General features: G+C 30.4%; 1 protein-coding gene across 1 annotated transcript; it reads right to left on the minus strand.

Annotated features, from left to right (window-relative positions):
• Positions 1-4,313: 4,313 nt before the first annotated feature.
• LOC150025744 (cysteine-rich receptor-like protein kinase 10) lies at positions 4,314-6,513 on the minus strand. The gene is made up of 5 exons (XM_090305411.1): positions 6,404-6,513; positions 5,759-5,969; positions 5,435-5,672; positions 5,008-5,152; positions 4,314-4,886 (listed from the first exon to the last, which is right to left on the minus strand). Exons 1-5 carry the CDS (start codon positions 6,416-6,418, stop codon positions 4,881-4,883), a joined length of 615 nt encoding a protein of 204 aa, XP_090161537.1. The 5' UTR covers positions 6,419-6,513; the 3' UTR covers positions 4,314-4,880.
• Between the last annotated feature and the right edge of the window lie 8,517 nt (positions 6,514-15,030).

Raw genomic sequence — 15,030 nt, forward strand, 5'->3', positions numbered from 1 at the left:
TGCAATGCTAGAAAAGTGTCTAGGCCCTTGATGTATGGCGTAATCTCCAAGAGTTCTCCTAGGAGGTGGTGTTTCCTCCCCCGCCATGTTGTTATTCTCCTGAAAAATATCAATGGAAAAAGAAGAAGATGTTGAAGAATACTCTCTATTATCTTCTTGATTCTCTTTTGTCTTTGATTTTCGATTTTTTCTGGCCACCTTCTCAATTTCTGCTTCAAATAGCAAGTGGTCTTCTGGAATTTGACCTCTCAATATCATATAAAAACAACTAATGCAAGGGTTAGAAGGAAAAAATCACAAGTAATAACCCCAATTTTATATTTTATATTATTATTTAATTTTTTTTTATTCAAAAATTCAAAAATAAACAAGAATTTAAATAGCTAACTAAAATAAAATCAATAAACTACAAATTAAAACTTAAAGATAAAATAAAACAAAAACAAAACAGTAAAATGACACTAAGAAAATAAAACAAAGATATTCAGAAAAAAAATAAAAATAAAAAATATAACAAAAATAAAAATAAAAATATATAAATAAAATAAAAACTAAAACAGAATAGAAGAAAACAATGAAAACGAGAAATAACTAAAATCAAGAAATAAAAACAGAATAAAATAAATACTAGAAATAAAAACAAAATAGAATAAAACAGATAAAACAAAACGTAAACAACTAACGTAAAAATACAAGCTAAAACTAGTAATAGATAAATAATTAAAACAAATAAATAAAAACTACCTAAACCTAAATAAAACTACGTAACTAAACCTAAAAAGAACTAAAATAAAATAAAATCAAACTAAATCTGAAAATAAATAGAAATAACTAAAATCAAAATAAGAATTAAAATAATAACAGCAAATCAGCAAACTAAAATAAAATCAAATAAAATAAAAAAGAATCTGTAAAAAAAAATAAAAAAAATAAAAACAAATCAAAACAATTAAAATATTCACAATATTTAGGAAATTATACTCAACAAATCAAAACCTGTCCCCGGCAACGGCGCCAAAAACTTGATGACTTTTTACGGCAAGTGCACCGCGTTTGTCAGAAGTAATAATTGTCCCTAAGGACGGATATCGATCCCACAAAGAACAGTGAATTATCGAGTAAAATATTCGCTAAATATAACAACAGAACAATAAAAAAGAGTTTGAAGTGATTATGTTGGCACTGATTAATAAGAAAACAAACAAAGAATTAGTTGCTTCAATTGGAAAAATTGGGATTAAGTTTCATCTCTCTCACTCTCATGTATTTTGATTAGCATGTTAATATTAAGTTCTTTAATTGAAATTGATGCCCGTATAAAAATCATTTATATCGATTCCTCGCATATAAAATCCTTAAGAATGTTCCCTAACTATCGATCCCTCGCATACTTATAAGAACAACTTAAAACGAAGCTCAGACGTTTAATAGCAATTAACATTTCAAGTCTATTCCTAGCACTCAAATATGTTAAGTATTGTTGTTTAGGTCCAAACCCTAAAAATACCTCCCGGTCAGATTTAAGATTCTCAATTTGTCACGGAGAATTAAAAGTAAAACAACAATACCAATAATCAATCAAGAACTGAATATTAATATATAAAATATCACCTCAATACATAAGAGTTTGAGCAGATTACTTCCAATCCCAAAGGGTAGAATTAGCCACGCATACTTCTATCACCTTCCATTCTCCCAATTGGGTTACAATTCACTCTATGGTGTTTTCCTCTCAATCTGCCACACTAAGGTTGAGCCTCTAGCCCTCTATTTATCCTAGTTTTCTAGGGTTAGGTTGTTTATTGTGTCGTGCTAATGGGCTAAATGATAAAACATAAAAAGGCCCAATCTTTCTTTCTTTCTTTTTTTCTTTCATTCTGGGACCTTCTATCTTTATCTTTTTGGCTCAAATCATTCATCTTTAATCCAAATCTCCAATCTTCCTCAGAAATCTGCAATTAACACCAAATTTGGGAATAAAATACTCTTATTCAAATAAAGATCATAAAAAATGTAAAAAGGTATAAATTCATAAATTAGGGATTATTTTATATGTAAATTAGCAATAAATCCTCATAAGTGCCTATATTTTAATATGAAATATTACTGAAATTAGACACTTATAACTTGTCACAGTGCACTTAACCTCCAGCAGACCAACCTTTTTCTCCCACGCCCGAAAGTCTAGCACCCATTACCGAACCTTCTCCAGCCGACCTTCCAGCCGATCTTCCTATTCGACGATACAGTCGCACATCAACCCCATCTTCTTGGCTTGAAGACTACTTAACGGGATCCCAAGCCAATCATTCGACCATTACCCAAGACCGGTCGAATGCATCATTTTCTTTATAATTTACGATTTTCTTCTACACATAGTGCCTATATTGCTAACAACACAACCACCAAAGAACCTCATCACACTTATGCTCAAGCTATCCTTGGTCCAAATTGGCAAAAAGCAATGGACAAAGAGCTTTCTGCCTTGCAGCTAAATCAAATGTGGACCTTGACACGTTACCTGTCGGGCAGAAACCCATCAGATGCAAATGGGTCTATAAAATAAAGTACAACTCAGATGGCAGCGTCAAGGTGTCGACTATTGCGGAACATTTTCACCAACCGTGAAATCAACAACTTTGAGGTGTCTCCTCACCATTGTAGTATCCAGAAATTGGTTTATTCACCAGATGGATGTGCAAAATGCCTTCTTACATGACAAATTGCACGAAATTATTTACATGGACTTGACATCATCGACAATAAAGAACATTGTATGTCGACTCAACAAATTCTTTATAGTTTCAAACCGACATCTCAAACATTACAAGTTTTCTTTATTTATTACAAGTTTTTTGCTATTTTTTTTATAAAAAAAAATTGTGGGGTGACAAGTGGCAAAATTTATATTTTGAGGAGTTATGATATTTTGACAATAGTGCTCCATCCTATTACCACAATAAATATTAATATTTGGAACAAAAAATAAGAAAAGAAACCCCTTAATAAAAATACAAGCAAAGCGTAAAATGTTAGAAATTTTTTCAAAATTAACAAAATTATAAATTTTTATAAATAATTAAAATATTAATATTTATTGGATTGTAGGTAGAGCAGAGTTGTGAAATAAACATTTTCGTATTTTGAAAAATTCTGTGTTTGGTAAAATTATTTTGAGAGTATCAAAAAGAAAAATGATATTTTGACAATTATAAAATTTGTATATAACTTTTGATTTGATTGATTTAATTATAAATATATAATAAAAAATAAATTTATAATTAAATAATATAAAAAGTATTAAAATAATAATATTAAAAATTATAATGTAATTAAATAAAAAATAAGATTGTTAATATATCATTACCTATAAAAACCATACTAAACGGCGAGTAGCATACAGAACGAAGTATACACTTCATCCATCTGTTTACAAGTTCTACTATTGCAGGAAATATTTTATTCTTTTTATTTGTGTGTTTAAAGTTTTCAAACATTAAGTTGTCATATTTAAATCATATCGTTACCTGATCACCACATAATAAATCATTATACACACAGGACCAGATACTTTTACACCATAAACAGTACAAACATATACTTAACAAATAGATAAACTAATATTTTAACCATTTTCATTTTGATTTTTAATCTAAAATAATATTATTATAAAGGGTTGTTGAATAGGGTTAATCACTGTGTGCAGTGTCAATAAAACTTTTTCCTATACACATATCATAATATCGAACATGAGATTATTAAAAGGTACAAAATTGAAAAGGACCAAACTTTCTCATCTCTCAAAAAACATTCTACCCATGAATAATTTTACAAGGAGCAAACTATCAGCACTAATTAAGGAATATTTGGATATTTTAGAAACCATTTTATAAATACATAAATAATTAATAAAAATGAAATTATGTATTAATTGAAGAAATATAATAATTAGATTACAAGAAAATCATCACAAGTTTCAGTCTCAGGTTAAGGAAAAAATGTATTTAAACAAAATTTTGCAGTCCGTAAGAGATCTATGAAACTCGGATACGGCCAAAAATGCGTTGTTGATGTTTCTGATACACTGCGGACACGAACACGTGGCAGAAGCGTGCCCGACACGGGGTCAGACGCTTTTTATTAGATCGAAAACGACACTCTTTCTGGATATGTCGGAGGGGACAAGTTTCCCTCCTTAAACACGCCAAAAAAACTAGAAAAAAAACGCGGTTCAAGGTTTTAAATACCTCTTCTCTTTCACACTAAACTTTAGATAAAATATGATAAAATCTCAAACAAAATATTAATATCTCCAAAAAGTAAAAGTTAAACATTATGTTTTTCTTGATTTTTTTTCATATAACAAAATATATTACTACATTTTAATTTATATATAGCCGTGTTCCGTGTCCTATAATTTTCAGTTTAACCGTATTTTTGTGTCCGTGTCGTTCGGTATCCGTGTCTGGGCTTCTTAGTAAAAGATTGTATTTTGGTCTAAGAGAAGAAAGATGGATAACGAATGAATCCAACATCTAGCGAGGGTATAGCTCAATAATTGAAGCTTCATTTTCTGATTCTTGAGCTGATTTAAGTATTGGTTCACTTGATCCTGTTTCCTGTGAATTATACTCCCATGACTGCATCTCTGGAAGGCGTCTAGTTCTACTGTTCATATAAAATGCTGGTTCTGCAGGAATCGGGAGAGTCAGAGAATAGCTGTTAAGCATCAGCACAATGTTAGCCATGGTTGGTCTGTCAACTAAATTTTCTTGAACACAGAGTAAACCAATATGGATGCATCTTAGCATTTCATTCCGTGAATTGCTGTTCAGTGATGGATCTACAACATTTATGGCCTTTCCCTCCTTCCAGTTTCTTCAAGCCTGTAAAATTTGTTATCAGATCATGGATTCACTTCTACATTAATGTTTTGGAGCATGTAATCTTCTAATCCATTATTTTAAGTGGTGATGAAGAAATAAGAGTGACCAAAGAAAGACTTACGAAGCTTAGTAGATCCTCCATATTCTCTCCTTTATTAATTCCACTGTTTTTCTGGCCGCTTACAATCTCAAGAATCAGTACACCAAAACTGAAGACGTCTGATTTCACTGAAAACTGTCCATGCATTGCATACTCCGGTGCCATACTACAGACCAATATATTGACAGGATTATTATTTTCGTTCTGTTTCAGTTTCTAATTATTATCCACTACAAACCATTGACAGCTTTAAATCTGAATTAGTACTAAAAATAAATTACGCTATCACAGCCATACGAAACAGATTGATTCTAACAACTACTTTAGTTTCAAACTCTTTGAAAAGTTACTAATTCATGATTTGGTGAAATTAATGAGAGAAGTTCTCTTCGACGATTGGAATTAAAGTCTCAAACATCAACAAGCTATAACATATTCTAATACTTACTAGGTTCCAACAATTCTACTTGTATTTGCTTGAGTTTGATCCATTAAAACCAGTCTTGCCATGCCAAAATCTGCTATCTTAGGATTCATCTCTTGGTCTAAGAGAATGTTGCTTGCTTTGAGATCTCGATGGATAATTCGTAGCTGGGAATCTTCGTGAAGGTAGAGAAGACCTCGAGCAATACCTCTAATGATTTTGTAGCGCTTTTCCCAATCCAATTGGGTTTTCATGGCTGGATCTGCATATATAGCCGCCAACAGTGTTAACTTTATGAATAATTAGGTGTGTATTGAGAAAGAAGTGAATAGCAGTCATAAAAGTTACCAAATATGAAATAATCAAGGCTTTTATTGGGAACAAATTCATAGACAAGTAGTCTTTCTCTTCCTTCCAAGCAGAAACCAAGTAGCCTGACTAAATTTCGGTCCTGAAGCTTGACCACTAAAACCACTTCATTCTTAAATTCCGTATCTCCTTGCACAGAATCTCTTGACAACCTTTTGACTGCAATTATCTGTCCATTGGAGAGTCTACCCTGAAAATATCTCTCTCTCAGGTATAATAAATAATTTTGTATCTAATGCTTGGATTAGTTATTCTGCATAGATCACTATTATTATTTCAGGGTTTTTTTTTATCAAAAGTAATTCATAAATAATCAATGGTTCGACAAAGAGTTGGAAAAAATAGAAGAAAGATTTGAGTTCACTCCATTGTAGAAGATTTTATATTCTACAATGTTATTGGCCCTGCTGCTATTCTGGATAGATGCAGCAAGTAGATGTGTCTGTTCATGGTTGACGGGGGATTGTGGGGTTAAATCACAAAAAAAGTATCAAAACACTGTCATAATTGATCAATTTGGTTAAAGTGTCGAGAACAAAGAGTACAACATGATGAAAATTGAATCATCTGTGTGCTAGAGTGACAACACCAATAATAACAAAAATATTAACAACAATTACAAACCAAGCGTAAAGGCATCCCTTTTCTTCGTGGCTTCTGCGAACATGTTCCACATAACTTGTGTCTTGGTACTGTGGAGGTGCATACATTTTTTTCCCTTATTTGTGTTGTTGGAGAAATTCAATCTTGAAGGTGAAATCATGCATTGAAAGCATACACTATATAGAATGTTAAACCCTGAAGCAATTTATCTGGTATACCATGAGGGGCTTGGACAGTTGGTTAGGGCAGTAACAAACAAGTCATATGTTTTTTTCATTTTATTTTTACTTATCAACTAAGTTTCCTCTCTTCCAACTGCCATTCCATTAATATTTGTTCAGTTTCTCTTCCTTTTTTTGAATGTAGGATGCTCTTTGACTTTGAAGTGCTCATGGAAATATTATGAACATAATTAATTACACTATTCAAGGAAACTTGTATATACCAAATACCAAATGTGAAGAACTTATGTATGGCAGAAAAGGAAATCTGTGAAGATCTTAAATTTTGAATCCTTCAAGTCCTAAAGTTTGATATATGTGATGCAAAAGTGGTGACATTAATTATTGAAAAAGAGAGTTGAATATTGATATAGTCCAAACCAAAGAGGAGACTAATAACAGTGGTGTGTAAAGGGTGAACGCATTAAATCTAAAGTAAACTTTTTTGTCATTCAAATGTGTGTCCATGTCCTTTTATTTGTTGGACATTCTAAATAGGGTTTTTTTATTATCATGGGTTTATTTTTTTGCTTTTTACCAAAATGGGATCCGGTTAAAAAAAATTACAAATTTAGACAAGTCGTGTCAATTCGGCACGACTTCATATACACAAATCGTCCCAATTAGACACGACTCTGTCATGTCATACTGAAGTCGTGTCAACTTGGCACGACTTCTGCCCTGTCATACTGAAGTTGTGCCAACTTGGCACGACTTCTGCCACGTCATATATATATATATATATATATATATATATATATATATATATATTATTGTTTATATATTGGATAGTAAGTTATGTAATGTTAAAAATTAATTTGATACATAATTTTCTAAGAGTGTTAGTTTTAAGAAACAAAAAATTGCATAATCGTGTATTGATTATGTTTGAATTGAATGAATAAATACATAGATAAAGAAAATGAATGTTCTAAGAGTGTTATGAATGAATAAATACATAAATAAAGAAAATGAGGAAATTAATAATCAAACTTGAATTAAATTTTATTATTAAGTTTGTCTGTGCAGACAATTGCTTCTATTGTGACCTTCCGTTCTACAATATGAACATTTTTTTTTGCTTATTTGGAATTGAATCATCCATTTCGTTATGAATGCGTTGAGTGTTAGGTCTTCCTGATTGATGTCGACGCATGATGGGGTCAGGTAAAAAATTTGGTCCCGTGTAAGTAGACCAATAATCCTGATTTCGAACTGGATTAAATTGGACCTCATAAGCCTTTAAAATATTGTGCAGACTGTATACTTGATAAGTGTCTAATTTCAGTAATATTTCATATTAAAATATAGGCACTTATGAGGATTTATTGCTAATTTACATATAAAATAATCCCTAATTTATGAATTTATACCTTTTTACATTTTTTATGATCTTTATTTGAATAAGAGTATTTTATTCCCAAATTTGGTGTTAATTGCAGATTTCTAAGGAAGATTGGAGATTTGGATTAAAGATGAATGATTTGAGCTAAAAAGATAAAGATAAAAGGTCCCAGAATGGAAAAGATGCAAAGAAAGATTGGGCCTTTTTTATGTTTTATCATTTAGCCCATTAGCGCGACATAGGAAACAACCTAACCCTAGAAAACTAGGATAAATAGAGGGCTAGAGGCTCAACCTTAGTGTGGCAGATTGAGAGGAAAACACCATAGAGTGAATTGTAACCCAATTGGGAGAATGGAAGGTGATAGAAGTATGCGTGGCTAATTCTACCCTTTGGGATTGGGAGTAATCTGCTCAAACTCTTATGTATTGAGGTGATATTTTATATATTAATATTCAGTTCTTGATTGATTATTGGTATTGTTGTTTTACTTTTAATTTTCCGTGACAAATTGAGAATCTTAAATCTGACCGGGAGGTATTTTTAGGGTTCGGACCTAAACAACAATGCTTAACATATTTGAGTGCTAGGAATAGACTTAAAATGTTAATTGCTATTAAACGTCCGAGCTTCGTTCTAAGTTGTTCTTATAATTATGCGAGGGATCGATAGTTAGGGAACATTCTTAAGGATTTTATATGCGAGGAATCGATATAAATGATTTTTATACGGGCATCAATTTCAATTAAAAAACTTAATATTGACATGTTAATCAAAATACATGAGAGTGAGAGAGATGAAACCTAATCCCTATTTTTCCAATTGAAACAATTAATTCTTTACCTGTTTTCTTATTGATCATCATCGCCAACACAACCACTCTCAATACACTTTTAATTGTTTTGTTCTATATTTAGCGATTATTGTACTTGATAATTCACTGTTCCTTGTGGGATCGATATCCGTCCTTAGGGACAATTATTACTTCTGACAAACGCGGTGCACTTGCCGTAAAAAGTCAACAATACTAGGGCCACATTACATAACTTACTACCCAATATATAAACAATAAAATTAAAAAAAAATAAAAATTATGACGTGGCATAAGTCGTGTCAAGTTGGCACGACTTCAGTATAACAGGGCAGAAGTCGTGTCAAGTTGGCACGACTTCAGTATGACATGACATAGTCGTGTCTAATTGGGACGATTTGTGCATATGAAGTCGTACCGAATTGACACGACTTACCTAAATTTGTAATTATTTTTAAACGGACCCCATTTTAGTAAAAAACAAAAAAAAATAACCCCATCATAATAAAAAAACCCTTCTAAATAACATTGCCACTGTTTTGTAATTTCTATGTATCATTCTATTGTTCCGTTTCCTGGCTAATTATGTCTCAGTGATAGATTACAGAATGAGTATGAATCTCTTTTTACATGTTTATCACTGAGCTTTAGTTTACAAATTAATGCCTCGTGAAGTACATGTTAATACAAGTCAAAATAGTAGTAAGTAAAAGTATCTAAAAATTATAATTTTAAATATGTATTATGTCATCTTTTTTGTACATTTCATAAATACGAGATTAGATAGTTTCTTTTTCTTAGGTGTTCTAATGCTTATGTGTTTAAAAATTATAAAGAGAGATGTGTATAAGGTGTTTGCGGTGCTTTACAAAATTGTTGACAAAATAATAATCAATATTGTTCTTATTGTTTGTGTATTGAATTTAGTTTAATTGAATTCTAATTTTTTGTAACACTGTTTATGACATAATGATCTATTAGTGACTCAAGCTTTTTTTTTGAATAATGATGATTAAAATATGTATGTGTAATGTAATTTGTATCTAAAAGTAAAATATCTTAAAACTGTTAAAAAGTATATTAGTAACACTTTTTTAAAGTAAAAATGTAATAATAACTAGCAGACTGGTATTCAAAAAGCAAAGACATGACAATCATCAATGTTTTGTCTTGAGAAGCATGATAGAGTAAAAGTAAATAAGTAAATTAGGTAAGTATGACTTTGATTGAAAGTAAATACAAGTAAAAGAAAAAGTACCTAGATTAAATGTAAATTAGGATAAGGATGTAAGGAATAAAATTTGCAATGAATGGGATTCAAGATCAGGTTACTTAGTAACTAAAGAAAATTTAATCACTACACTAAACACATACACCAAACACATTCTTTAGTATTATTATGATTTTTATTATACTTATTATTATTAATAATATTAACAATATTAACAATATTAATAATATGAAAATAATATTAATATAATATTAATAATATGAATATAATATTAATAATATGAGTATAATATGAATATAACATTAATAATATGAATATTAATACTAATAATATTAATTATAATATTAAAATTATAATATTAATAATAATAAGTATAATAAAAATGATAATATGACCAAAGAACTTGTTTGGTCTAGTGGTTAATTCTTCCCTAGTCACTGGAAGGACTTGGGTAACTAAGTTAGGAGCAGCCTTGGAAATGTTTAAATGTTTTGTACGTAGATAAATGATGCTTTATGCATATGTCCCGACTTCAGTTCAAAGGGTAGTTAATGGATTTTAATTGATACATTTGGTAATGAACATGTAGAATAATGGATTGGTGTTGGATGTATGACATGCTTGATCCTTCAAGGAGACTTAGGAAAGAGTTGGGATAAGGCGTCCTTGTGTCAACCAAATGAGGATAACTTACCTCATTCTTCAAGCAGCCATGATCAAAGCAAGGTTTATCATGAATATAGACTAAGTGAGGGTTTGCCCCTCTTTATTTTAGGAGGAAGTTTGCTTTTAGTTAGGACGAAAATGACTCCATCCTTACTCTAACAATGAGAGTTAAGCAATCTCTACTAGCTTCAAACTAGAGAGGATTAAGCCTACACAAGTAGTTGCAATCCCTCGCTCAAAGATTAACGTCCAACTTTTTAGCTTCCCCTGTCTAACCCAAGCTAAAGGACATTTAGTGTCCAAAATCCAACATTTGTGTCCGTATTTGGCAGGTGCTATATGTTGGGTTTCTTGTGATGACTCTCAATGAATTTTCTTTCAATTTAAAGTATATTTTTTAATTATGGTCATTAAAATTAGTATTATTTATCAATGGATGGTACTTAGAATTTTCTTTATATATATCAACTTTTTTTAAACTAATATTATAAATAATTTTTTAATCATAAAAATTTCTACACTTTTCGAATCATAAAAGAAAAAAAGAGAAGAAATGTTTCTTTTGTTGGTTGCTAAAGTATTCGTCTTCGAAATGTGTCATTAGTGTTATTTAATTTCCTTATTTACAAGTCACCTTCATTTTTCTTTCTAGAAGGATAATTTATTCTTAGAAAGAGTCATGGAAATAAATATGTAAGACGTTGCTTTTCTTCCAACCCTATTTTTATGTATCTTTATGTTCTCACTAACCAGATTGAATTGAATTCTATATTTAAGAAGGATTGGCATTCAACCCAATTTGATTCCATTATTAAAAACTATTTAATAACTTCTAATTCTTCATACAAAATTTTACTTAAATTATAAAAATTATCATTATAAGTGTTCCAGACAAGAGTATTGGCGATCTAAAACTTAAAATATTCAGTTGAGGTTGATTAAATTATGAGATGATCACTGATCGTATCCTAGCAAGTTTCATGGGCTTTAAGGAAATGAGGGGACTCCACCTACAGATGATACTCTGACGCTAAGTCAGTAAGAGCATAAAATATAATGAGTATAGTGTAAAATATGAGTTGAAAGTACTCCATGTGTTGTTGTGTTACGTGATTTGTTTTCTTTCCTTTATATAGAGTAGTGTTCTCCCCCTTCTCCTTGTATTTGGTCTTATTATTGACTTAATTCAGTTATAAATGTTGACTCCTATTTAAGACCGATTATCCAGATCCCTTGATTTGCGTTGATACAACATTAATGTCTTTAAATATAAATATCGGTAGACAACATGTTTATATGTAATACGAGCTTGACCCATAACGCTACATAATGCTCAACTTCTGAACATACATATAAATCTCTAAGCATCTAGCTCGTTACCATGGAGGGTAAACACCCTTCCATGATTTTTTCAGCTGGTAATGGACCGAGCATCTAGCTCAGCACCTTGGAAGGTAAACACCCTTCCATGGTTTTTTCGGCTGGTAATGATCGAGCATCTAGCTCGACACCATGGAGGGTGAACACCTTTTTTTTTTTTTTCCAAATGGTGATGAACCGAGCATCTAGCTCGGCACCATGGAGGGTGAACACCTTTTTTTTTCAACTGGTAATGGACTGAGCATCTAGCTCAACACCATGGAGGGTAAACACCCTTCCATGATTTTTTCGACTAACAATGGATCGAGCATCTAGCTCGGCACCATGGAGGGTGAACACCCTTCCATGTTTTTTTCAGCTGGCAATGGATCGAGCCTCTAACTTGGCACCATTGCCCTTCCATGCTTTTTTCTTCATATGAATAAACCAAAGTTGCCCCCCTACAAATTGAAAACTTGTACACCATGTAGTATATTGCATAAGCAATCTTATTTTCAATCAGCATAAATTTGAAATAAATCAAATTGTACCAAATACAAATTAGACAAATCAACAAAATTTTTACAATTAGCTGTAATAAAAATGTAGATTAGTCATGCTTTATGTTCTTGGTATAAGTCTCCTATCCAATAATTTAGAAATAACTAAATGGACACTCTCCAGTGGAATGGTTATGGTAAGAGAAAATGTTCAAAAACATAAATATTCTATATTTTTTGTATCTACTAGTTGTTCGGATACAAGAAATCATTTTTAATTCTTGAACTTCGACATTTTTAATTTAATAAACTTTCTATCAAATGGATTTTCAAAATTTATGGCATTCATTATTAATTTTTGTTGTTTAAAATATAATTAATAATGAAACAACATAATTCATCCCTAGTACAAAATCTTATGGCCCATTAGTGCAAATTGTCCGTCCATTCTTTTAATTTTGGTATGCAAAATAAAGTGAATAAATAGTGTATGCATTCTCACTCAAGATAAAGAATAAAAATTAAAAGAAGTAAACTTGGTGAAATTTGTACCTCTATCATTATTTCTCTCTCTTTCACTTTTATATTCTTTCTTTAATAAAAATGACATTGTAATATAGTGATTTTTTATAATAAAATATGATATAATCTTAAAAACTTTGAGAAGAAAAAAGTATGGATGAATGAATAAGTTATATTGGTAAATAAGCAATTTTTTTTAAAAAAAATCTATTATAAAATTAAATAATATTTTAAAAAAATCATAATACTGTGTATAAGTTTTGTAACGTATATAGTAGCATAAAAGATAATTTTACTGTAAAAGAAATTCACCTAATAAAAACATATTTAAACACTCAGTAAACATGCTGATAAACTTTCAGGGTGAAAATACTATTTTTTTTCCACTTTTCATAAATTTTAAAAGCTTAAAAAGTTCATCTGTGTATATAGATTATATTGAATGAAATTGTAAAATTTAGGAAAATTTTTAAACATAACATTTCTCTTCTACTTTTCCAAAAACATCTCTTAAATATTTTAACCAAATAAAATCCAACACAGGACAAATTCAACCAATAAAAAATAATATCATTTAAGAATAGTAAAAAAAAATTTAAAATTCAGAAAAATTACCAGAGGTTGCGAAACTATGGAAATGTATTATACACACCATTTCACAAAAATTTCACAAATATTTCCAAAATTCTCTTTACCCAATTCTTACCAAATATACTTTAAAATTATTAATTTTAAATTTCCGCTCCTATTACAAATTTAATTTAATTTTACTCTCTTTATAATGATATTTTTTTTGAGTTTTAATTATCTTTTATCTATAAAATTTTCGAATAAATTTATGTGATAGAGCATGAACACCAAATCAATGAATAGTATATATGACATTGAGTATAACGATGTGACTCTTTTACTCCATTCATCTATTCATATGTTTTTCCATTATTATTTGGGTTTTGTGTTCAAGGTGATCAATCATGAATAAAAAATAATGAAATATAAATTAATATGCTCATTAAAAATTAAAGGCAATGTCGGTGTACCTAGCACGGTGGCTGCAAACTATATCAACTATGGTAAAACAGTCCCTTCATGGGTGGTGTGTGCTACCTTGTGGAATAAGGAAAATTTTACATATATATTGTGAAGGTAAGAAAAGTTTTATCTGTCTCACGATGCGTGCCAAAATGTTTCAAACAAAAGTATTGACAATCTAAAACCTAAAACATTTAGTTGAGGTCGGTTAAACTCTGAGATGGTCACTGATCGTATCCTTGCAAGCTTCTTCACGGACTCCAAGAAAATGAGGGGGATCCAGCTGCAGAAGATACTCCGACGCTAAGTCAGTAAGAGCATAAAATATAATGAGTATAGGGTAAAATATGAGTTGAGAGTACTCCCTGTTTTGTAGTGTTATGTGAGTTATTTTCTTTCCCTTATATAGAGCAATGTTCTCTCCCTTCTCCTTGTATTTGGTCTTATTATTAGCTTAATTCAGTAATAAATGTTGTCTCTTATTTAAGGTTGATTATCTAGGATCTCTTGATTTACGCTGATACGACATTAATGTCTTTAAATATGAATATCGATAGATAACTTGTTTATACGTAATATCGAACTTGGCCCATGACTCTACCGTCCTAGCCTAGACATAAGTCAATGAGACTAAAAACCAAGTTTATTCTGACAATTTCCAATCAATCTACATATCTCTTAACATTGGACTTGACCCATAACACTACAATAAAATACAACTTATATTTTTTTAAATAATGTAAAATTATATATTTTCTTAAACAAGAGATCAGTTATTAAAATTAACTAATTAAATAATATCACGTTAAAACCTCAATGAATGGAATAGATACCTATACACCTTAACGGTAAACAATCAGAAATAGCAAAATCGCCTCAACGAGAATCTCTGCCACAAAGACACACCAACAAAATCAATGTCCCTAAAGATAAATGATAAAAACAGAGAGAAGAGAGAGTT

Source organism: Phaseolus vulgaris, chromosome 7, assembly GCF_051622355.1.
Source record: "Phaseolus vulgaris cultivar YP4 chromosome 7, ASM5162235v1, whole genome shotgun sequence".
Taxonomy (NCBI): domain Eukaryota; kingdom Viridiplantae; phylum Streptophyta; class Magnoliopsida; order Fabales; family Fabaceae; genus Phaseolus; species Phaseolus vulgaris.